Source organism: Schistocerca piceifrons, chromosome X (genome assembly GCF_021461385.2).
Source record: "Schistocerca piceifrons isolate TAMUIC-IGC-003096 chromosome X, iqSchPice1.1, whole genome shotgun sequence".
Lineage (NCBI taxonomy): Eukaryota > Metazoa > Arthropoda > Insecta > Orthoptera > Acrididae > Schistocerca > Schistocerca piceifrons.
Window position 1 is genome coordinate 308137674 of NC_060149.1, and position 27207 is coordinate 308164880.

Consider the following 27207-nt stretch of genomic DNA (forward strand, 5'->3'; position numbering starts at 1 on the left):
CAAATGTTCAATTAATTACTAAACAACACTTGTAAAATGCTATCCATGCTTAAGACTGCCAAACCACATCTCTATAGTTGGGGAGTAATTATTAATATTACCTTCGCTAACACTTTCATTCTGAAGTAAATCGGGCTCTTGTCCAACGTATGCAAACCAGTGAAGTGTACCAGATTGTCCTAGACAGATGACAAGAACCTTGCATGTCTCTCAACAGAATACAAACACGCTAATGACATAAATGATTTGTCCATGTTGTTATTGTATGAGACATAATTCTGAACTATCTGATACTGTCACCCACAAAATAATTCTGTAACTTCAAAATATACTAAATCAAGTAATCAAGTACATAAAAGTAGTAAGGAGAAAATATGGCACGAACAAATGTAATAATAAAAGTATACTTATGTGCTGATGTGACACTAACAATACTTGTTTTCTTTTCCTTTTCCTGGTTCTTCACCCTCATAAATTTTACAATATAAGTGTGCCATATGGTGTCAAACGGCTTTAACACAGCAATATCTTTTTACATGACTACTATTCCAGTACTAAATTACACATGAAGTGATTGTAAAAGTTTTGTATTTGATCAGACTAGCACAATCTCCATTTCTTGGCATAAATACCACAACATGAAGTGACTATGCTTTGAAATAACTAAAGAAGATTTTTAACTTGCTTTTTAGCCAACTGGGTTGTGCATCCTCAGCCACTTGTGTCAATTAGAGACTTACCAAATTACATTTTACTGCAAGTAAAAACCTGAAACACATCTCCATTTAAATAATCACAAGACTCCAAATTTTATGTTGTACCATCAGGAACAGCTTTGTTACTCCAGCTATGCCATAAGTAAAAATCTTCTTTTTAAGATGCTATACTCCAGAGGTAAAACAGAGAGATTTTAAATTTAAGTTGTTGCAACATCCACCCTACTCTCAAGATTTCCACCTTTCGGCTTTATCTGCACTTAATGTAAAGAAATTTGTTGCATGTAATGAACAATACAGAATTTCAATACCAAAGGCCAGGAAAATAGATGTTAAAATAAAAATATTTTTACACAGATAAGGAATTAATATGCCTTACAGAAACTTACTCCCATTCTTTCCAATATCACTTAGTAAACAATTGACAATAAATCCGTTATGCTACCTTGATGTAGGGCATTGGCCTGTCAATCACTCAATCAGTCATCTTCTGTCTAAATCATATGTGCCTTATCAGTCTGAGTGAACCTCACTTCTGTTTTCCAAATAAGACAATGTTCTTGGTGGTATTTGGGATCAAATCTAGCTCCCTTGAGAGGCAGTCAGACACACCAATTGCTCTACCATATAGGTAAACAAATATCACTGTAATGCATCAAATCACCAAATACTTCTTAACGTTATTCACTGAAGATGACTGCACACTCAAATTGCAGCACTTCAGAAGCATCCATGTGCTACAATAATTTCAATGTATACAGTATTGTAGTAGTAGTAGTAGTAGTAGTAGAAGCAGCAGCAGCAGCAGCAGCAGCTATAGTAGTAGTAGTAGTAGTAGCATCAGCTGCAGCAGCACTGCAGATGTGTGATTAATTTGGGTATTTAACATTCTTTACATTTTTTATACTTCTAGATATTGTATAATTTGTTTGATCCTTTGAATTATCATAAAATGTTATTTCAGACTAAAGGAACCACCTAATTTTTGTGTCCACCACAAATGGATCATAGTACACTCTAAACTTCTTGCTGAGTTATATGAACTGCAAAATAATCAACATACATTTATGTTACTTTTTTATCAAAGGTTCAAAATGTTGACAGTTTTTCTGTCACTAATAACAGTAATACAAGTACCACTACTATTGGTAGTAGTGATAGTCACATTGGTGGTGGCAGCACAAATATGAAAGATATGGCTTTGTGATTCATGAAGATATATTGGATCACAACAGCACTGTGCAAACCACACTGAGACAGTACAACATGGAAACATGTGAGATACATGGCACACCAGTACAAGACTTTCAACAGCCATGTGGGCATTTGGTACACAGCATTCAAGTTGAAAGAAAACAAGATGGCACAGCAAACACATTCTGATATTATACACAACTGGTGTATCGGCAGATTGATGACATGAGGTAGACCACAAGTTTAATGTTATTCCTTGAGTCATTCACGACAGTGAAGAAGGTTCATGAAGAGGGACAACATTTAACTGCAATATGGGTAAGGTTGACCATGCAATAAGTATCCAAAGACATTGAACCAGCACAGCAACTGCCTTGACTAGAGAACTTGCATTAGGTTCTTGGATACAGATCTTATACTAGACAGTACTTCAGGTTTTTGAAAGTTGCTCTGCATACTCAGTAACTTTCCAAATGCATTACTTCACACAAAGGAAGCATGTGGTCATGTAATAGAACCCAGTACGTTGTCCTCGATGGTGAGTGTTCATCGGAGGTGAGGGTATCATCTGGAGTGCCCCAGGGAAGTGTGGTAGGTCAGCTGTTGTTTTCTATCTACATAAATGATCTTTTGGATTGGGTGGACAGCAATGTGCAGCTGTTTGCTGATGATGCTGTGGTGTATGGGAAGATGTCGTCATTGAGTGACTCTAGGAGGATACAAGATGACTTGGACAGGATTTGTGATTGGTGTGAAGAATGGCAGCTAACTCTAAATATAGATAAATGTAAATTAATGCAGATGAATAGGAAAAAGAATCTCGTAATGTTTGAATACTCCATTAGTAGTGTAGCGCTTGACACAGTCATGTCGATTAAATATTTGGGCGTAACATTGCAGAGTGATATGAAGTGGGACAAGCATGTAATGGCAGTTGTGGGGAAGGTGGATAGTTGTCTTCGGTCATTGGTAGAAATTTGGGAAGATGTGGTTCATCTGTAAAGGAGACCACTTATAAAACACTAATACGACCTATTCTTGAGTACTGCTCAAGCATTTGGAATCCCTATCAGGTCGGATTGAGGGAGGACATAGAAGCAATTCAGAGGTGGGCTGCTAGATTTGTTACTGGTAGGTCTGATTATCATGCGAGTGTTACAGAAATGCTTCAGCAACTGGGATGGGAGTCTCTAGAGGAATGGAGGTGTTCTTTTCGTGAATCGCTACTGAGGAAATTTAGAGAACCAGCATTTGTGGCTGACTACAGTACAATTTTACTGCCGGCAATTTACATTTTGCGGAAAGACCACAAGATACAATAAGAGAGATTAGGGCTCATACGGAGGCATATAGGCAGTCATTTTTCCCTCGTTCTGTTTTGGAGTGGAACAGGGTGAGAAGATGTTAGTTGTGGTACGAGGTACCCTCCGCCATGCACCGTATGGTGGATTGTGGAGTATGTATGTAGATGTAGATGTAGATGAATGTGGTGATTTTACCACCATGAATGATTCCAGGAACAATGGGATAGTGTCCTGCTCACAAGTGAGTCCTAGTTTAACATTAAAAGTAGTTCTTATTATCAGTTAATTTGTTATGCCCATGTGTCACATTATGACACTACTAATATTGTGGCAGTGATTTTGTCATCATCTGAAGAAGCATTAAGAGCACTAAACCACTACATGTGTTTACTACGAATGCTGTAAAGGAAGTGGTCTATAGGGATGTCCTGCAATAGTATGTGGATAACAATGATTAGGCCTGAAGGATGAGCAGCTGCAATATAAGGACTTCAAATATTGAGGCTGAAAAGTTCAGTTCTATGACTTACATCAAATTTAAAATGCATCGGACACAATAACCAAAAGGATTGCAGCCCTAAATCCACCACCATGGACCAATGCTGATCTTCAGAGAACAATAGTGTAGCAATGGGGGGTATTTCCACAAGCAATTCAAAACTTATTCATGTGCCTTTATAGGAAGCCAGTTAAGTACCCTACATTGTCATCATAGTGCATCTCAAACCTTACTGATGTTCTGTATGCCATCAGTGGACACTACACGCTCTGTGTCATCTATGGCCAGTTTTCTGTTATAACCTGTACCCATACCACTGTGTCACAATATTGCTACAGCATCTTTAAGTGCACACATAACTGCCACGATCATGTTGTTACATGGATCCCTAAGATCCCTCAATGTACGTCCACATGAGTATCAGTAGCATCAGTGGTAAAATTAGTAATACATGTAATTATTATTATTATTATTATTATTATTATTATTATTACTATTATTATTATTAGCCTATACTTCATTCATCATATTCAGCCTAGATCACAGTTGTTTCTTGTACCCTTCACAATTTCAATAGCTTCAGAACAAGGCAATAAAAGATTCTATTAAAATAAAACACATTTTAATATGGCACTTGGCAAGTCACAGTACATTCTATTTTTCAGTTGTTGTTATGGTGGTAATCAGAACGAAACAGAAAAGGGATGACAGCAAGTGAGATACCTCAAGAGACAGGCAACAAATACGGAAATTTGTTTCCAATCTACCAATGTTGACAGTAAATCAAATGATACAGAAGCTGTCTTTTTTCCTTCCTTAACAAAACTGAAATGTCATGCTTGATGATAGTGTACTGCAAGTTCTTATCTGTAAATTTGAGGCCAGTATTTGTTGCTCCCTATTCTGCCATCTGTTAGTTACAATGGTGAATTGTTGCTGATCTCTGTGGTAAAAGGCATTATCAGAGAACAGCAGCTTAATGTAAGAGGAACCACTGGAAACATGGCGTCCACTCATACCGTAATGTCCGCCCCTGGTAGATGAGTGGTCTGCGTGACGGAATGTCATACCTAACAGCCTGGGTTCGATTCCCGGCTGGGTTGGAGATTTTCTCCACTCAGGGACTAGGTGTTGTGTTATTCTTATCATCATTTCATCCCCATTAACACGCAAGTCGCTGAAGTGGCATCAACTCGAAAGAATTGCACCAGGTGAACAGTCTACCCGACGGGAGGCCCTAGCCACATGGCATTCCATTCCATAATGTAATCGAAAGGTTAGAATAATTTACTTATGACCAATGTAATCTCCACATGTGCTCTGCTTAAGATGGCAACATTATGCATATTGCTTTGTGCTCTTATGCATTCAGATCATCTGGTAACTTCACCACTGGTGACCTGAGTAACAGATAACTTGAGCTCTAACTTGAAGGAAAATGCTGGGGATGTACAAGTTCAGTCACATTGTGGGTGGCATCGGAACATATGGCTGCATGGATCTTCGTGATGTCCATGGCTGTCTTACTGGCTGAGAATTCATTAAACAAAATTTGGTACTCTATGTAACAGCTTCTGCATTAAGTGTTGACTCTGAATTCTGCCTAAAGAACAACTGTGTCACATCAAATGTAGTGGGTATCTCTTAGAGATACCTTGTGAAGGCTGTGAAGTCTCAAATGGTTCTGCCCACCATGAGAAAATAAGGCTGTACCATAAATAGAACTTTTAATGGCAATACTGCTTCCAGGTGGCAACTGCATGATGACTAAAGCAGATAAGGGAAGAAATGTGAATATATCCTGTAATAATGCCTCTATAGTAATACCTTTCACATCAATACTGATACTGAAAAAGGATAAAGTTCCATGGTCCAAAGGAAAAAAAGCAGAGGATCTTTTGGCACCGAGAATTGAGTCATGTTATGCATTACAAAGTAATATAATGAATGTCTATGTTAAAGAAGAGTCCCAAACATATGGAAGACATGGTCTTTTAAGAATCACAGGAAAAGCATTTTAAACATATTGTGAAAGATTCAAGAAAAATTTTAGAAATTTGCTAGATTCTCGCAGGCATAAAATCCAATCAGTATATGTTTAGAAAAGGGAAATCAATGGACAATGCTTGAAACAGTTCCATGTGTACCATTAAAGAATCAACAGAGAAGTACATCGTAGGAATTTTGATCGTTATTGTTGGGGTGTTCAATAAACTGAAGTGGCCCATCTTATTCATGCAACTGAAGGAAACTGGATATCCAAGAGTTCTCTACAGCTGTCTATGGTATTACTTCTGTAGCAGAAAATACAAACTTACTTGACCCAGAAAATAGTTAATAAAAGAACTGACACTTGCTGTCATCAGTCTACTATTCATGACCCAGGACAGAAGCAATGTACCTAATAAAACTGTATATAGAGTAAATTCTCAATTCAAGCATGAGAAAGTGTTCTAAATGTTAGTGTAGCTTGTATCCTGAGACAGAAGATAGAAACCAGACCAGTATTAATGTAGTGTGATGTGGGAAATCAGATGGTGATGGTGGTGGTGGTTAGTGTTTAATGTCCTGTCGACAACGAGGTCATTAGAGACGGAGCTCATGCTCGGGTTAGGGAAGGATTGGGAAGGAAATCGGCCGTGCCCTTTCAAAGGAACCATCCCGGCATTTGCCTGAAGTGATTTAGGGAAATCACAGAAAACCTAAATCAGGATGGCTGGAGACGGGATTGAACCGTCGTCCTCCCAAATGCGAGTCCAGTGTGCTAACCGCTGCGCCACCTCGCTCGGTGGGAAATCAGATCCAGGCAGGCCTGCACACTGAGCCCTTAACGTTAATCCATTGAGCGGATTCAATCCAGGACTGGCATATCTGCCCAACCTGGAAGTGGTCGTGTTAATGTGTCCAGCTACCTGAGCAGGTATGAAAGAACTAACAAAAGGTTGTCTACAAGGCTAGATTTGCTGTCCCATCTTTTCGGATGTTTCACTTGTGACACTGCTGGAAAATATGGGAGCTACATGAAAAGTAAGAGGTTGCATATTATTTGCAGGCAAGTTATTTCAGGTGGTAGCAGGAGATTCAACACAAAAACTAAGACAACTGTAATCACATGCTAGGTGCTCTCCAAGAATAGTGAACAGAGAATAAACTCTAAATGGCCACATACAATATGGTTTACCTTGTGCTCTAAGAGGAACTCTGAAGAAGCAAACATTTTTAAGTAAAGATAGATCAAGAACAGCTAAAAAGATGTCATCAAGTATATGGAGTTGCTGTTAGTCAAGAGAAAAGTCTTCTCTTTCCACAATACCATACAAAAAAGTGTACAAGAAATAATTTTATGTAACAAACAATCTAACACATATAGGATGGAAATGGTCCTGACTCACAATACACAGTATTAGAATAATCACAAGGCCATTCTGTCATGTTTGCAGGTTATGGAGCTAGTGTTTAGGCTAATATGGTGAAACCAGCACAAACCTTGTTACAAGTAAAATGAAGTGTGAATATGCAGTTTATAGGTACATATACAGGGTGATTCAAAAAGAATACCACAACTTTAAAAATGTGTATTTAATGAAAGAAACATAATATAACCTTCTGTTACACATCATTACAAAGAGTATTTAAAAAGGTTTTTTTTCACTCAAAAACAAGTTCAGAGATGTTCAATATGGCCCCCTCCAGACACATGAGCAATATCAACCCGATACTCCAACTCGTTCCACACTCTCTGTAGCATATCAGGCGTAACAGTTTGGATAGCTGCTGTTATTTCTCGTTTCAAATCATCAATGGTGGCTGGGAGAGGTGGCCGAAACACCATATCCTTAACATACCCCCATAAGAAAAAATCGCAGGGGGTAAGATCAGGGCTTCTTGGAGGCCAGTGATGAAGTGCTCTGTCACGGTCTGCCTGGCGGCCGATCCATAGCCTCGGGTAGTTGACGTTCAGGTAGTTACGGACAGATAAGTGCCAATGTGGTGGCGCTCCATCCTGCTGAAATATGAATTGTTGTGCTTCTTGTTCGAGCTGAGGGAACAGCCAATTCTCTAACATCTCCAGATACTGTAGTCCAGTTACAGTAGCACCTTCGAAGAAAAAGGGACCAAAAACTTTATTGGCTGAAATGGCGAACAAATGTACAACTAAATGAAACTTTATAGCTCCCTTAATTCGCCGACAGATAGTGCTTAGCTCTGCCTTTTGTCGTTGCAGAGTTTTAAATTCCTAAAGTTGTGGTATTCTTCTTGAATCACCCTGTACAACTGAACCAGCTGGAGATCTCAGTGTAGTTATAGTTACATGGCCAATAGAACTGCAAATATGGAAGAAGGGCAAAGAATACTGGCCAAAGAAGGGGAAAATCAATGGAAAATGTTATAAACAGTGCTTTGTGAATTGTTGGAACATCAGCATGAGTATTTTGATTGGTACTGTGGGAAGGAAAAAGATATACAGCACTGTAAGATGAAGAAGATGGTACTGATGCTGAGTAAGTGTTTAAGGTGACCAAACAGCTACGATCTTCAGTCTCCTATTCACCCCCAGAACAGCAGCAGTGCACTTAATCTGTTTGCGTATACAGTTAATTCTGTGTACAAGTGTGAGAAAGCGTTCTACATGTTTGCATAGCATGTATCTGAGGCAGAACTTGGGAACTAGCTTGGTATTCACCAACTGGCAAATGGGAAACTGCCCTAAAAGGAGGAGAAGAAGTAAAGGCATAGCTCCTGCAAAAATGGCAGTCTTACTAGGAAACACAGCAACAATAAGAAGATGTGCTTAGAATTTTCTCTTGTGCACAAAGATGTGACTTAGTTTAAAATACACAACAGCCCCAAGGTAAATGATTCACTAATAACTGGACACGAACAATCTGAAAAAGATAAACCAAAAACGAGTAACATACATGAGTGAGGCTGCAAAAGAGCTCTGGCTCTTGTGGTATGAAAATGTAATAAACAACCATTAGTGGCATACCATGATAAGAATTTCTTCGAGAGAAGAAAGGCTATGGCACAAAATTAATGAGATAACAAATGATGTTTCCTTGAAGGAACCAGAAATCTATTAGAAGGAAAGTTGGGCAAGAATGGCACAGACCTAGGCAGTCATCTAACAACAGCTGGTGAGGATGAAATGAACCAGAGGACAAGAAGAGAAAGTTGAAGAGGAAACACCTACAGGCCTGCAATAGGAATAGACAATCACCAGCACAAAGGGAACACTGAATTAGGAGTTCGCGGTACATTGCGGTGCTGATTGGCTGCAACAAAGCTCTCTCATTCGGTGTCACTGAGGTGGTATCCAGGTACCTATACAAGCCTCGACAGGTCTTGTCATGGGGCATATCCTAGGAGGAGGAATTTAATGTCTCACCACAATGAGATTAAAAATTGAGTACCCCTTCACATTGGTGAAGGATAAAGAATGAAACTGGCTCTGTCCTTCCCATAGAAACCACCCTCACATTTAAAAACCTTACAAAAGAAGTGACCACAATAATCATGTAAAACATAAGATGAAGGACATTATGAAATCTGTGAATGGCTGGCTGGCTGACTACTGGACTTCACTTTCGTATGCCAGGAATGGATACAATCTGCTGGTTCTAGGTAAGAGAGAGAGAGAGAGAGAGAGAGAGAGAGAGAGAGAGAGAGAGAGAGAGAGAGAGAGAGATACTGCCCTTCAAGAAAGTTGTTGTGCTAAAATTATTCTTGGAACAGAGAACTTACTTAAACCCAAAGAAGAACAATCTGAAATATTTAGCGAGGAATGGAACATATATCAAGAAGACATCATAGGAGGGGAAGTGTTTATTGCAGTCTACAAAAATATTGTCTATTGAGGCTGAAATTGAGTCTCATTGTGAAGTTATCTAGCTGCAAGTAACACGTCAGGTGAATTCATGTTAATTATCAAGATATTTTTACCAGCCACCCAATTCCCCCGCGACAGTCTTACAATCACACACACAAAGTCTACCACTTAGTAGTGTGGAAATACCCCGATCATGACACACTGGTTAGATGCAACTTCAACCTACTCAGTATAGACTGTGATGTCTATGGATTCATTCCAGGTATAGATAGGCAGGCAGTCTTGTGAAGTACTTTTGAACACATTTTCCAAAAACTGTCTTGGGCAGTTAATTCCACAATACACATGAAACCGAAATATTTTAGATCTTGTAGCTTCAAACACGTCTGACTTTATCAAAGGTATCAACAAAGAGACAGGGATTAGTGATCACATCACAACAATAATGATTACTAAAATTAATAAAGCCAGCAAGAAGCCTAGGAGTGTTTCTATGCTGTAAAGAACAGATAAGCAGTTCTTAGCTTTATACTTAGACAATGAATTAGCATCACATAGAATATGATGGATGCAGAACTATGGGTAAAGTTTAAACTGATTGTAAATCATGCCCAGGATTAGCATGCGCCCAAATAAGTCGCTTAATGGTGGAGAAGACCCACCAGGGCTTAATAACAAAATATGGAAGTTGCTAAGGGAGCAGAGACTGTGGCACTCTTGATTAAAAAAGAAACACAAAAAACTTGGTAGAAACTACTGAGTCTGTAAAAAGATCGATGAGCAAAACATACTACTACCACCAATGTATTTTAGCAAACGATCTACTACCTCCACATCTACATAATATATTGCAAGCCACCATATGGTGCAAGGTGGAGGGCACCCTGTACTACTCCTAGTCATTTCCTTTTCTGTTCCACTTGCAAATAGAGCAAGGGCTGTCTGTGTGCCTCCATATGAGCCCTAATCTCTCTAATTTTATCTTCATTGTCCTTACACTAAATGTATATTGGTGGCAGTAGAATCGTTCTGTAGCCAGCCTCAAATGCTGGTTCTCTAAATTTTCTCAATAGTGCTCCTCGAAAAGGATGTCGCCTTCCCTCCAATGATTCCCATTTGATTTCCCAAAGCAGCTCCGTAATGCCCATGTGTTGTTCAAACCTACAGGTAACAAATCTAACAGTCCGCCTTTGAATTGCTTCAGGGTTTTCCTTTAATCCGACCTGGTGTGGATTCCAAACACTTGAACAGCACTCAATAATGGGTTGCGCTATTGTTCTACATGTGGTCTCCTTTGCCGATGAACCACGCTTTCCTAAAATTTTCACAATAAATCAAAGTTGACCCTTCAACTTCCCTGCTACAGTCCTTACATGCTCATTCCATTTCATACTGCTTTGCAATGTTTCACCTAGATATTTAATCAATGTGACTGTATCAAGAAACACACTACTAATATTTTACTCAAACATTGTGGTTTGCTTCTCCTATTCACTGCATTAACTTGCATTTTTCTACCTTTAGAGCTAGTTGTTGTTCATCACACAAACTAGAAGTTTTGTCTAAGTCATCAATTGGCAGTGTAGCACCGTGTCAAACGCTTTACAGAAATCTAGGAATACAGAATTCGCTGTCACCCTTCATCCATATTTCACAGGATCTCATGTGAGAAAACGGCAAGTTGAGCTTTGCACAAATGATGCTTTCTAAAACCACACTGATTTGTGGACAGAAACTTTTCTCTCTCAAGGAATTTTACTATATTCAAACTGAGATTATGTTCAAGAATTCTGCATCAAACCGATGTTAAAGATATTGGTCTGTGGCTTTGTGGATTCATACTTTTATACTTCTTATAAACACGAGTCACCTGCGCTTTTTTCGGGTGAGAGATTCACGAAAAGTGCAGGCTAAATAAGGGGCCAGTACTATAGAGTGCTCTGTCTAAAACCAAGATGTGATTCCTTCAGGACCTGGCAACTTCTTTGTTTTCATCTCTTTCAGTTGTTTCTCTAAACCAGTGGTGATTATTACTATATCCTCTATATGGAAGTCTGTGTGATGGCCAAATGATGGTATGTTTGTATGTTGGCAATTTTACATAGGATCAGAATTTTCTCAGGTTCTTGGCAAGATCTATTACTAAAGTGGTTATTGTGAACTTCGTGTATCAATCTTTTTACAGAAGCATGAATTTCTATTAACTTTTGACTGTCATCATTTACCCATTTGCTTTCAGACCACGAGTGCAATAGCATTTGCTTCCTCAGTATTTTTCGAATTTTGTTGTTAAATCATGTTGGGTCTTTTCTGTCCTTAATCCACTTACTCAGCAAATACTTCTACAGAGTATGATTTACAGTCCATTTAAACTTTGCCCATAATTGCTCTACATCCATCATACTCTAACTACATGATTTCAGTGTGCTGTCTAAGTGGGATTCTAACAACTGCCTATCTGCTCTTTCTGGCGGAAATACTCTCCTAGCCTTTTTGACTGATTTACTAACTTTAGTAATCACAGTTGCTACGATAACATGATGGTCACTAATCCCTGTACCAGGATATTCCAAAGTGTTATGACCCAGGTGGCAAAGAGATGGGAGTTGGTGCGGCATAAGGATGGATGGTAACTATGAGGTCAAAAATATTTCAACTGCATGTGGGTTTTTTTTTCAGATAATGTGTTCAAAAGAACCAGAGAAAATTCTGGGTACACATAAAAACACTAAGTAGGTTGAAGGCCCCTACCCACTTACTTGTTGACCAGTTTGGTGTAGCAATAACAGAGAGCAAAAGGAAAGGCAAAGTTCTAAATATCGTGTTTAAGAATTCATTCATGGAGGACAATGGAACAATCATAAAATCACTTGATGTCATACAGACATCTGTATTGATGATATAGTAATAGACATCCCTGGCACACAGAAGAAACGGAAAGGGTGGAAAACAAATCAGCCAAGAGGTCCAGATGGAATTCCAATACAACTTTACAGAGAGTACTCTACAGCACCGGCTCTTTAGTTAGCTCGCATTTATCAAGAATCTCTCACTCAACGCAAAGTCTCAAGCAACTGGAAAGAAGTGAAGGTGGCTTCTGTATATAAAAAGCACGAAGTACGGACCTGCAGAATTATAGAAAAATATCTTTAACATTGGCCTGCTGCAGAATTCTTGGAACACACTCAAGGTTCAAATATAATAAATGTCTTGAGAAGTAAGAACTTACGTCCACAAATCAGCATGGATTTAGAAAGCATCAATCATGGGAATCTCAGCTTACCCTTCTCTCACACAATATCCTGCAGACCATGGATGAAGGGCAACAAGTACACTCCTGGAAATTGAAATAAGAACACCGTGAATTCATTGTCCCAGGAAGGGGAAACTTTATTGACACATTCCTGGGGTCAGATACATCACATGATCACACTGACAGAACCACAGGCACACAGACACAGGCAACAGAGCATGCACAATGTCGGCACTAGTACAGTGTATATCCACCTTTCGCAGCAATGCAGGCTGCTATTCTCCCATGGAGACGATCGTAGAGATGCTGGATGTAGTCCTGTGGAACGGCTTGCCATGCCATTTCCACCTGGCGCCTCAGTTGGACCAGCGTTCGTGCTGGACGTGCAGACCGCGTGAGACGACGCTTCATCCAGTCCCAAACATGCTCAATGGGGGACAGATCCGGAGATCTTGCTGGCCAGGGTAGTTGACTTACGCCTTCTAGAGCACGTTGGGTGGCACGGGATACATGCGGACGTGCATTGTCCTGTTGGAACAGCAAGTTCCCTTACCGGTCTAGGAATGGTAGAACGATGGGTTCGATGACGGTTTGGATGTACCGTGCACTATTCAGTGTCCCCTCGACGATCACCAGTGGTGTACGGCCAGTGTAGGAGATCGCTCCCCACACCATGATGCCGGGTGTTGGCCCTGTGTGCCTCAGTCGTATGCAGTCCTGATTGTGGCGCTCAGCTGCACGGCGCCAAACACGCATACGACCATCATTGGCACCAAGGCAGAAGCGACTCTCATCGCTGAAGACGACACTTCTCCATTCGTCCCTCCATTCACGCCTGTCGCGACACCACTGGAGGCGGGCTGCACGATGTTGGGGCGTGAGCGGAAGACGGCCTAACGGTGTGCGGGACCGTAGCCCAGCTTCATGGAGACGGTTGCGAATGGTCCTCGCCGATACCCCAGGAGCAACAGTGTCCCTAATTTGCTGGGAAGTGGCGGTGCGGTCCCCTACGGCACTGCGTAGGAACCTACGGTCTTGGCGTGCATCCGTGCGTCGCTGCGGTCCGGTGCCAGGTCGACGGGCACGTGCACCTTCCGCCGACCACTGGCGACAACATCGATGTACTGTGGAGACCTCACGCCCCACGTGTTGAGCAATTCGGCGGTACGTCCACCCGGCCTCCCGCATGCCCACTATACGCCCTCGCTCAAAGTCCGTCAGGTGCACATACGGTTCACGTCCACGCTGTCGCGGCATGCTACCAGTGTTAAAGACTGCGATGGAGCTCCGTATGCCACAGCAAACAGGCTGACACTGACGGCGGCGGTGCACAAATGCTGCGCAGCTAGCGCCATTCGACGGCCAACACCGCGGTTCCTGGTGTGTCCGCTGTGCCGTGCGTGTGATCATTGCTTGTACAGCCCTCTCGCAGTGTCCGGAGCAAGTATGGTGGGTCTGACACACCGGTGTCAATGTGTTCTTTTTTCCATTTCCAGGTGCGTATATTCCATGTTCCTAGATTTCTGGAAAGCATTTGACACTGTGCCCCACTGCAGACTGTTAACAAAAGTAAAAGCTTACAGCACATGTTCCTAAATATGTGAGTGGCTCGAAGACTTCTTAAGTGACAGAACACAGAACATTGTTCTTGATGGCTGTTCAGAGACAAGGGTAATGTCTGGAGTGCTCCACGGAAATGTGAAAGGAGTGTTCTTATTCTCTATATACATATATGATCTGAGAGACAAAGGGGGGGGGGGGAGTGTAATCTGTAGTTATTTTCTGATGAAGTTGTCATCGTTCAGTGACTGTAGGACTTTGGGATGATACAAGATGACTTGGACAATATTTCTAGTTTGTGTGATGAATGGCAGCTTGCTCTAAATATAGATAAATGTAAGTTAATAAAGATGTGTCAGAAAAATGTTCCATAATATTCCAAGACAGCATTAACAGCGTACTGCTTGACACAGTCACATCAATTACACATCTAGATGTAACATTTCAAAGTGATATGAAATAGAATGAACACCTAAGGACTGTAGTAGGGAAGGTGAATACTCGACTTTGATTTATTGGGAGAATATTAGGAAAGAATGTTTCACCTGTAAAGAAGACTGCATATAGAATACTAGTGTGGCCTATTCTTGAATACCTGCTCACATGTTTAGGACTCCCACCAGGCTGGATTAAAGAAAGACATCAAAACAATTCTCAGCATTATCTCATGAACAATTACACAGTGTGGGAGGCAGGAAAGAGGGGAGGGGGGAGAAGGAAAGGAGAAAACACATAACTCAATTTATGGCTAGTTTACTAAACATCAAAAAATTGAGTGAAGTGGCCGAGTAAGGCACGATTTCTGTGGCTCTGTATGAAAGCAATATTTTACTGATTTTCTCCTACAGATCGGGCATTAGGTGAACAGATTATGTTCTAAACAGCCAAAAGGAGGGGACCAAACAAAGAGGTCATCAGTCCCATCCGATTAGGCAAGGATAGGGAAGAGAGTTGGTCATGCCTTTCAAAGGAACCATTCCGGCATCTGCCTGTAGCAATTTAGGGGAATCACGGAAAACCTAAATCAGGATGGCTGGACACAGGTTTGAACCGTCGTCTTCCTGAATGTGAGTCCAGCCACCTCACTTGGTCAGCCAAAAGACAAATGCAGTGTACACTGATGTAATGGAGAGTCATCTCCTTCTAAGAATTCGATATTGCCTGGTTGAGTCTGACTCTCCAAAGTATGACAACCAGTTCGACATTTTAGTTGAAAAAAGCATGACAGTGACTGATCTGCATCACTGTCTGCTCTCACTAATAGTAGATGGTGACTATTATTCTTGCTCCACTGAATGGTGATGCCTGTTATTTTGGTTTTGCACATTTTGACAGCTTTATAAATACTTTAATCATGGCTGTGAAAGAATTTCAGAATCCCTTGGAAACAGTACGGGTGTGCAAACTTTATGTAATTTAGAAGTCATGTACACTGATACTTTAACAGTGAAAATGTTACGGGTATTCTCAATGTAAATTGTTTTCATAAAGAAGGTCTAATATTTAGTAACAAGCAACTGATAGTTTCTTTGCTAAATTGAATCACCTGACGACTTTGTTTAAGTAGAATACAGAGCAGAGGATAAAATACAGCAGAACAATTTAAATTTGTCCAAAACTGGTAATAACAGTTGAATAAAAACATTATCTACACTGTTTTGTTCAAAAAAATATGAAGAAATATACAGAAGATTCTTGACAAACAAATGAGTTACTTTTGGCTATTTTAAAAGTTTAATCAATGATCTATAAAAGTTTTATTAGGTTAAAAATTTCACAGATGTGTAAAAAGCTAAGTACATGGAAACTTCTTGCGTTATTCAGCTGTGCTGTGAACTACAATCTGTAGACTCCAAACAAAATTGCAAGTATAGTGACAAGTGCATTAATACATTACTGTGATGGAATTAAAGATGCCCCCAGAAGCAGTATGGCTGTGCATTAGAATGTAAATTTGAAGTACCGTACATCGATTATTAAACTGTGTCAAGTTGTTTTCTGTGTAAGTGGCCTAGCTGATAACACAAAGATAGCTTGACAATCATTATTCATGTCAAGAATACTGACGATACTGAAAAAAAGTACGGCTTTCTGAAAAAAAAAAAAAATTCCAGAGCACTCAGCCTTTTACCAAATTATCCACTACTTGTATATACCATTTACAGTAGCATTTTTGATACAGATTAATATTTTTATTTTATAGAGCTTCCACAGCTGAAGTCCATGTTGCTAAAATATATATTCTCTACTAGCTAACATGACTTGGTAACTTTATGTGTATTTTTTTTATACATACATTTTAATATGCTGTCTAATTAGCCCTCTCTTGGGCACTGTGTGTGCCGTCAATATCAACTCCTCGTTTGTATTACTATGACCATGACACATTCACACAGACTGCTCTACATTAAGAGAACATAAATTGTTGCCTAGGCTTTACTAAGAGAGATAGGAAAATTGGTTCCAGATGGCCTGGGGTGTGAAGCAGCTATTAAAATCAAGCATGTTGTGCTTAGCAGTGTATTCTGTGTATTCTACCACTGGGTGGTCAGCTATGTTCTTGGACAGTTCAGCAGTGGCCGTTCATTTTAATGGACAGTTGGTTGGTAGTCATAACCACATAATAAGCTGTGCAGAAATTGCACGAGAACTGGTATGTAGTAACACAATTGCTTTCACAGGTGGCACTGCCTCTGACAGTATAGGATAAGACTGTGACGGAACTGGAGTATGGTGTGCTGGGAGGGTGTAACAAACAGGTCTTGTACCAGGATATTCCAAAGGGTTATGACGCAGGTGGCAAAGAGTTGGGAGCTGGTGCAGCATAAGGATGGATGGTAATTGTGCACAGACAGGGTGGGTAGCGGAATGAAATAGGATGTTCATTTCCCGGCTTCAATTACTTATAATTGTGTCTAGACATGAGGAACATTGTACGTACAAGCTTTCCCATCTCTCCTAAAGTGGTACATCGCTGCCCACTAAATCTACACAATTTCCACATCCAACTTTCTGTTACACCCATTACCAACCCCCTGCCACATGGGCCATAAACCTGTGCAAGCATGAGGTATGAGTCCTGCCCCATACAGCCAGTGGATTTGAAACAAATTCACATGACATGTTAATAAGTAGCATGCAAAAAGCCATAAAAAGGTTTTTTGTAATAAGTATTAATCCTAATGCTCACTGCAAAAATACACTACTGGTCATTAAAATTGCTACACCAAGAAGAAATGCAGATGATAAATGGGTATTCATTGGACAAATGTATCATACTAGAACTGACTTGTGATTACATTTTCACGCAATTTGGGTGCATAGATCCTGAGAAATCAGTACCCACAACAACCACCTCTGGCTGTAATAACTGCCTGGGCATTGAGTCAAACAGAGCTTGGATGGTGTGTACCGCCACCATTGACCAGATTTTTCAATTGGTGAGAGCCCTGGAGAATGTGCTGGCCAGGGCAGCAGTTGAACATTTTCTGTATCCAGAAAGGCCTGTACAGGACCTGCAATGTGCGGTTATGCATTATCCTGCTGAAAAGTAGGGTTTTGCAGGGATCGAATGAAGGGTAGAGCCACGGGTCGTAACACATCTGAAATGTAACGTCCGCTGTTCAAAGTGCCGTCAATGCGAACAAGAGGTGACTGAGACGTGTAACCAACGGCACCCCATACCATCACGCCGGGTGATACGCCAGTATGACAATGACGAATACATGCTTCCAATGTGCGTTCACCGTGATGTCACCAAACACGGATGCAACCATCATGATGCTGTAATCAGAACCTGGATTCATCCGAAAAAATGAAGTTTTGCCATTTGTGCACCCAGGTTCGTCGTTGAGTACACCATCACAGGTGCTCCCGTCTGTGACGCAGCGTCAAGGGTAACCGCAGCCATGGTCTCCGGAGCTGATAGTCCATGCTGCTGCAAACATCGTCGAACTGTTTGTGAAGATGGTTGTTGTCTTGCAAACGACTCAGGGATCGAGACGTGGCTGCATGATCCATCACAGCCATGTGGATAAGATGCCTGTCATCTCAACTGCTAGTGATACGAAGCCGTTGGGATCCAGCACGGCGTTCCGTATTACCCTCCTGAACCCACCAATTCCATATTCTGCTAACAGTCATTGGATCTCGACCAACGCGAGCAGCAATGTCGCGATACGATAAACCGCAATCGCGATATGCTACAATCCGACCTTTATCAAAGTCGTAAATGTGATGGTACGCATTTCTCCTCCTTACACGAGGCATCACAACAACGTTTCACCAGGCAATGCCGGTCCACTGCTGTTTGTGTATGAGAAATCGGTTGGAAACTTCCCTCATGTCAGCATGTTGTAGGTGTGAACGCTCTGAAAAGCTAATCACTTGCATATCACAGCATCATCTTCCTGTCAGTTAAATTTCGCGTCTGTAGCACGTCATCTTCATGGTGTAGCAATTTTAATGGCCAGTAGTGTATTTTTAACTCTGAAGGTGAACATATGGTTGTTTGAGTTAGGTAGCCCACTAGGCAGTAATGAAACACACTGCTGCTGCAGTCATCAATCTGGAGACTGGCTTAATACTTCCTTCACTAGTCTTTCTTCTGCAACTACGTTTTTAACTAGAGGGGCTGGATAAAAATATGGTATCACCAACAATGCAACACATTACCATGCCTAATATGATGTAGGAAACTGACTGAAATTCAAACCAGCTTCCAGTCATCTCGGAATGGATAAATACAGGTCCTATGTGATTTTCAAGGGAATCTTTCACCATTCTTCCTGCAAAATAATACCATGTTCAGGTAGCGATGATGCATGCGGAAAGCAATCGTGCATCCTTCTCTTCAAAGTAGACCACAAATGTTTAGTAATATTGAGATCTAGTGACTGGTGGCCAGATGAGATGTGACAATTCACCCTCATGATCATAAAACATACCAATCCAATGTGAGCTGTGTGAATAGGGGCCCTATAATCTTTAAGCTCAGCATCGCCACAAGGGAGCAAAAATTAACCATGAGATGGACCCATCCAGCGAAAATGTCCACATAATTCTTGGCAGTAATGCAACTTTGGAGAGTATCCATGGAGCCCACAGGATACCACAATATGGTTTCATTACTAAGATGTAAGCTCAGCCAGAATTTGGAAACAGTATGAAACAAGATCTATCTGATCAAATAACTTTCTTTCATTGCTCCATAGCCCAGGTTTTCTGACTTCAGCACCACATTTTCCAGTTATGGCCATTTGAAACCCTGATGTGTGGTTTTGGAATTCCGTCTCACCCTGCAATTCCCTGCTTCTGGCATTTCCTTTGTGTTGTTTTGGTGCCGACAGGTTTCGCAAGTGCGACATTCAATTCTGCAGCTATCGTCCTCTTCTTTTTCATCACAATCCTCTTCAACAACCACCTGTCACATTGGCTCAACACACACAATTTCATCTGCATTGTGACGTAGTAGATGATGTTTCCCGCTTTCCCTGATGCTGTATATATCTTCGATATTATGCCTCTTAAAATGCCAAATACTTCAGCTTCCTTGTTTATGAAACCATCCACCATAGGAGCACCAGCAATTTGTTCACATTCAAATTCACTTAGCTCCAACATAATGCACTTAAATCACAAAGGACACTGTCCTGACCATGACTGACACTTGTAACCTATTGAGAAAACTGCACATGTGCCATACATGGGATACCACAGCTGTACAACAGCATAACCTGCAGGCTTGGGTAGATCTGCATTTATGCTTGCATCTGGATTTATGATCAAGCGTGCGTTTCTCGTGATGTTTCCATATTTCTGTCCAGTCCTTATATATCACTACACCTATATGCATTTGAATCTGCTTACAACTTTTGCCTACTAACAAATTAATTATTCTTTGATAACTCATATTGTGTCCCATTAACTTATCCCTTCCTTTAGTTAATTAGCAGCAATGAAGTTATTTTCTTCCTAATTTGATTCAGCATTTCTTCGTTAGTTACTTGATCTATAAATCTTATCTTCAGAATTATTTTGTAGAGCTACATTTCAAAAGCTTCTATTATTTTCTTGTCATAACTGTTTCCCACCATGTCTCACTTCCGTATCACCAAAAATATAATTTCAGAAAATCTTCCATCTCAGTAGTGTTTTTCTTGCCATTCCCAGTCCACACCTTACTTATGCCAATGTCAATTATCTTGCTGCGCAGATAACAAAAGATACTTTCAGAATCTCAATTCCTAACCTAATTAACATAGTGTCTTATAACTTAATTTGTCTACACTCCATTACCCCTGTTTTACTTTCATTAATAGTCATCATTGAACCTATTTTTAAGTGCTCTTCCACGTACTTTGCCATCTGTTGCGAAGTACCTCATCATTGGTCAACATTTAAGTTTTTGTTTTTTCCCTCTGAACTTCAATTTCACTTTCACAGTTCTGCTTGGTTTTCATTAGTGCATGTTCAATGTACATGCTGGAAAGGGTGGGGGGCAGGCTACAACCCTATCTCACTCTTCTTAATTACTGACTATTTGTCATATGCTTCAATTCTTGTAATGCAGTTTATGTACAAGATGAGTAAGTTTTCTCTCCCTGTTTCTGTTTATTTTATTTCAAAGAATGTATTCAAGTATTAAACTAATTTCCAGTAATATTCACACACAGACACTTGCCTTCTTTGGAACTGGAATGATTACATTTCCCTTAAAGTCTGTAATACCATGCACACCAGATGTAACAGTTTTGACATGGTTAGTTCTCACAAGGATCTTGATGATTCTGAAGGAAAGCTGTCAACTCCATGTGCTGTCAAATTCTTCTTGTAGTACTGCATCACCCATCTCATTTTTTTCCCTTTCCATAATAATGTGGCTTTCCTTTATATTGCCCTTCTATGCATTCATTTTGCCTTCCAGCATTATTGTCTTTGCATTGGACTACACTACTGTAATGAAATATTGTATATAGTTTCATCCAGGAAAAGAATCTACATTGTGAATTAGTTACGGCATGGCAGCAGTCTATGGGAACCTCCTCTCTTGAAACCATATGGTCAACTTTCATTCAACGTGGAGCCTTGTATTTCATAAACAATGGATAATATACTCAAGCAGTCAGACTGTAAATAAATTAAAAGGTTCAGTCTGGAAATTGCTCACGGGTATTACCAAAGCTTTGCTCTACCTTATCCTTTCTCCTAGGAGTGGGCACCCAGAAAGGTAGGCAGGCGAGGTTTTGAAGAGATGGAAAGGAGGAACTAGGTACTAGCAAATTCAGTTTGTTGGGGTGAGGGCTGGAGTGTGACTGGTTAGCTTAATCAATAGGGTATCACCAGAACAAGACTGTTCTAAGCTCAAATTCTGGTTCTGTACAAAGTTTTAATCTTTCAGCAAGTTCTGTAACAGTAAAGACCACACTGCAGAGAGAAAGATTCACTCATGACCATCTTTCTTACACCAAGATGAAGAAAGAACATTAAAAAAAGTTGCTGATGCTGACTGATACTGCTTTAGATGGCTAGGTGAATAGAAAGAACATAATATAACTTAATTATTAACAGAGATTCAATATTATGAAGTGCACGTACAATTTCTGGCAACTGTACTTTTATCTATTTTATACAACAGCAAAAAAGAGTTAAGGAAAATGAAACACTTGAGTTCAGTACCATGTTGACATTAAAGTCATTAGAGAGAGACCTTTAGCTTAGTTGGAGAACAACATGAGAGGCAATCAGGTCTGACAATGTTCAAGGTAACATCTGAGCATCTACCAGGAATGATGCAAACAAACAATGGAAAAACTAATTCATAATGGCTGGAAGAAGTATGAACTCAACTCTACTGCTCAAGCATGAGTCCACTGTGCTAACTATCATGCCACTTTGCTCAGTAGAGATTCATGTTATCCAGTCAAATTCCAATATAGTTTCACCAAAATATAGATATTTAACTAAAGTTTTAATTTCCTTACAGACAACCTATTACTACTGTAGTGAATGTAAAGTACTACATGTATTCAGAGACACACAAACTAAGACAACACTAAAAATATGTGCCATATGGAATAAAATTTTAAGAATAAAATATGAAACACTTAAATATGGATTCACTGTAATCAAGATGGTTGGGTAATGAAAGTAAAACATGCACAACACGTAACACACATTCAAAACTCCTATGTTTAGCAATACATCCCAATCTAGAAATTATTTCTGGCAATAACCCATATTACCAGACACATTTTACTCATAATTGTAATGTGACTTAATGCTCAGTAAAGGTAAACCTTCAATTAACAAAAACATTTAGTAGTCATGTGTATACATGTTCTCATGCAGGTCTTCCTGTACAGTACTAAATGCTGATTCTTTTTAATTCCATTGTCAATACCAGATGTAGCTAATAGTCTCAGATAACAAGAATCCATGCTATTTAAAACATTCAGTTAATGCAGTGTACGATACAATAACAAAGCCTCAACCTTAAGTCTTGAACAGTGTAAGCAAGTAATAAAATGGAATTTTGAACCTTATGTATACATATTTCTTTAGTTATAAAACTTCTCTCTACAACACTTGCATACATGTACTGAGATTGAAAACATGTTCATTCTAACTCAATACAAAAGAAACTGAGGATATCATCTCACCCAGACAACAGCATGCATTCTATCAAGCTAAAGTATCTGCATTCAGTTTAAGAGTTCCACAATGTTGAAGCAAAAGTTTTCAGTAGGATAAAAATTTTACTTTTGCAGAATTTAATTATTGTTACCATCAACAAATCATAACAGCTCACAAACTGTGAGTTTGTACAATGGTTTTCATAACATACTGTTTAACAAGACTGGTCACTGAAAGTATCAGCTTGGCAGAGATCCATTATGAAATACTTTACCTCAATATTATTCACTCAAATTTCTTGTCTATTCCTTAGACTCATGGCACATTTTAATTATCACCATAAAAATGACTATCTTATTACAATTATGTTATTAACATACTTCACTCTTGGTGTTAGTTATGTCCAAAGAAAAGTGTACTATATGGGATTGCCTTATACAAGACATACTGATTTGTATTTTTACTTAAACATGTTTGAGGAATGAAGTTTGCACATAATTCACTGTATGTTTATAAGAAATAAATTTAATTTTCCACATTACTAATTATGACACAAGCTACTTTAAAAAAAAAATGAATACCTTTGACTGCAGGTGCGTTTCGGGAAGAGTGCCGCCCCTGCTCACCGTCCACTGGTGCAGCACCAGCTGAAACAATAAAAGAACAAATTCAACATTACTCTGTTATCCAGGAAGTGGCATGTAAACATTTGAGAATATGATAACATTTTTGAGAAAGACCATACAACTTAATCCACACACCAAGTAAAACATAGACTAAAACAGACATAATAATAATGCAAAGAAATTTCAAGGATTTGTTTCTTCTACTGAGCTGTAATGCCTGCCTTACACCAATAATCAGTTCTGACTCCACCACTAAACTGTTGACGTCATGTCACATTGTGAGTAATTCTGGACATCTGGCACAGAACATATTCCGCTTTAGATTACAGAAATTCAGGCTAGCAATAATTTATTCTAAGTGTATTGCACAGTGTAGTAGTGGTGGTGGTGGTGGTGGTGGTGGTGGTGGTGTTGGTGGCAGCATCAGCGGCAGCAGCAGGAGCAGGAAAAGTTGTAATAGCAGCAGAAGCAGCTTTATTCATCTGTGGATCACTTTTACATGGCAGTGACGCTACAGTTTAAGAAGAAAAGACATAATTTATATATAAAAAACATATATGTACAAACAGGTCTAGTTTGTCATGGTTGGGACAGGCATTCCAGCCATGACCTCATATTAGGAGCCATCCTGGCATTTGCCCGAAGCAATTACGGGAACCGACGGAAAGCCTAAATCAGGATGGCCAGATAAATATTAAAGGCTTCATTCTCTTGAATAAAAACTCAGTATGTTGTAAACAACACAACTTCATTCAATTAATCCCCAGTGTTCAATATTGTTTTGTTTACACATTATTGCACAGAAATTATTTAATAATGTAAAAAGCTATTGCTACACTTATTATTTCTCAACATAGATCACTGCACCTACACACTATCAGAAAGAGAAGGCTATATTTCCATGAAAAAAATTGAAAAAGTGATATAGTAATAACTGAGAGGACTTCAAACTGGAAGCATTAGTTATTTTCCCTTATGTACTTGGTACTTCCCTGAATCATTTATGACAAACTACAAGTTGCTTGCTTCTTGCTGACTGTTTCCTCAGTCACTTGTCGAAGCGTAGCAACTGCTGTCAACCCAAAGATCCCCCCTCCTCACAACTCAAAACCAGAATGGGAAAGAAAGGACTCACCAACCACAAAAAATGCTACATACGGAATCTGTTTTATTTAAGTCAAGACATAATCATCACAAACATCCAATGAGAATGTTGACAAACTGATACATCAAACTTAACAGTGAAATTAGTCCATCAGCAAACTACAGACTATTGAGTTTAATTGGGAACTAACGGATTTATCATTCTTTGATAAATGATTCTAGAAGACTGGTGTCTTGATCTAACTTGCAAGTGGATTTGTGGTCTGTTTGAAATCTGTGGTACATGCAGCATATCAGGACTGAATGGTAAACAACAGATCATTGCTACATCTGTAGAGGATGACAAAAGATTCATAGCTGGTAATGACACACTTCGGACAGTGGAGCAGGTGACCACCCGGTACACTAGTTGTCAACCCGACTACGTATTTCTCATAAATATCCACTGCATACTAATCACTAAAGCTTTGTTTCAACATGAGTGCTGAATGAACAACCATGTCACATGCAGGTTCATTTGTAGAAACAAATCACACCTAGTGCAAAAACTGTCACAAGTGAGTGACTGTGAAATGAAAGAAGGTGTATGTATTTGACAATTCCTAGTTTCTATTTGATTGAAAATGACTACTAAGTTTGGTGACTTCTTGAAATTGTATGTGTATTATGTGTTGTTAATAATGTAGGATGGTGGTGGATGTTAGTATGGTTAGGTCCAGGCTTCCATAGCCTGAATTTGGACTTACGATGGTGGTAGAGAAGTGTACGGTTTCCAACTATTCCTGTACGACATGTGAATCTGGCACTGTCTTACTTTTTACCAAATAGTGAAGATATATTTTAAGACCACAGGGCACATAGCATTCCTAAGGCAGGCTGGTGTGAAGAACACTATGCAGACTTTCACTATTACTGATGAATCCTGTATCTCTCCGAATCTCATTCCTGTTGAGCATTTGTAGGACTTGGTAGACGAGAACATGTGGTAACTCACCACTTAGCAAAACCTCTGTACTGAGGTCCTTTATGACATGTGAAACTGGCACTATCTTACTTTTTACCAAATAGTGAAGATATATTTTAAGACCACAGGGCACGTAGCATTGCTATGGCAGGCTGGTGTGAAGACACTATGCAGACTTTCACTATCACTGATGAATCCTGTATCTCTCCGAATCTCATTCCTGTTGAGCATTTGTAGGACTTGGTATACGAGAACATGTGGTAACTCACCACTTAGCAAAACCTCTGTACTGATATCCAACACAACATCAAACACACTGTGAATGGCCACACACTGTGACGACTACTACTGATATTGTTTTAATAACAATATCTCATCAGATTTTTGTTATGCAAAGGCGGAAAATGGATGTACGCAGTATTATGCAGGTGGTCATAATTCTTGTACCAGCATTACACATACAAATTCAAAACTGTGTAACCTCTAACACGAACTATTTTCACAGAAAAATACACGTTATGATCCAATATCAAAAAGTGAAATATACACACCCACAATAATTTTCTGCATATTGTGTAACTAAAGGCAGTGTCTCAGATATCCACATTCGAAGTAAGATTTTAAAATGTATCATCATCGTCCATATTAGTGGCACGCGTTCTGCCACCAGCTCTGGAGGTAAACTTCCGTTACTTATCTTAGTTATTTAAATGGATTATTTATTTAGTGCTTACAATTAAACTAACAATTAATTTCTCCTGTATTTGATGAGGTGTAACTGATATCTAGTCCAGATCTTTTATCTATCCGCCTAAGTAATATTTATTTTGATTATACATTTTAATTAATATTGTAATCCCCTCTTTTTCTCTGTTCTACATCTTTTCCCTTTGATCACATGGTGATGGGTTTCTGACTCAAAATTAGCAAGAATTTCTATTGCAGATCCTCACAGTTGCATGGACAATTAGACTGATAAATTATTATAAACGTCGAGTTTTACGTCAATTCATTTCTTACAACAAACCACTGATGTGTCCGTATATAACTTATACCATGTTTAGTACGAGTACGTGAATATAGCTCAGTGCGTACTAAGGTATGGGCATAAAATGAACTGTAATTCGACATCGCTGGTAAATGTGCTTCTGCCGACATTCCTCAGTTTCTGTCGTCTTAGCTATGGCAAATTCTGCTGCATGTGTAGGAAGATGACATTAGAAAAAAATAAACTAAGCTTTTGAGGAAATACTGTTGGTTGGTTGCTGTATTTCTGCCACTATTGATAATCAACTCCATTATTGCCGTGTTCGAAACCCGCAGTTATGGATAAAACATATAAACTAGCACCTTATAATTTCAAATGCACTACGACTGAAGCTGTGCCCGACTTTTCTCCCTCATACTGTCATTAATGGTATGTCTCGTACAGAATGCGGACGCGTCGGTGAAAGTAGGCACATGGGCACATACGTATACAAGAACTATTGTAGCGAACGTAAGCTAAGATCACAGTTAAATCA

General features: G+C 39.5%; 1 protein-coding gene across 1 annotated transcript in view; it reads right to left on the reverse strand.

The window, feature by feature from the left end:
* The window catches only part of LOC124722327 (titin homolog), a 296877-nt gene that overhangs the window by 126845 nt on the left and 142825 nt on the right, over nucleotides 1-27207 (reverse strand). Inside the window, exons 2-3 of the mRNA XM_047247504.1 lie at nucleotides 23572-23637; nucleotides 102-179 (exon numbers count right to left, since the gene is read on the reverse strand). Of these exons, the coding sequence (XP_047103460.1) occupies nucleotides 102-179; nucleotides 23572-23637 (144 nt within the window). The remainder of the gene's footprint in view (nucleotides 1-101; nucleotides 180-23571; nucleotides 23638-27207) is intronic.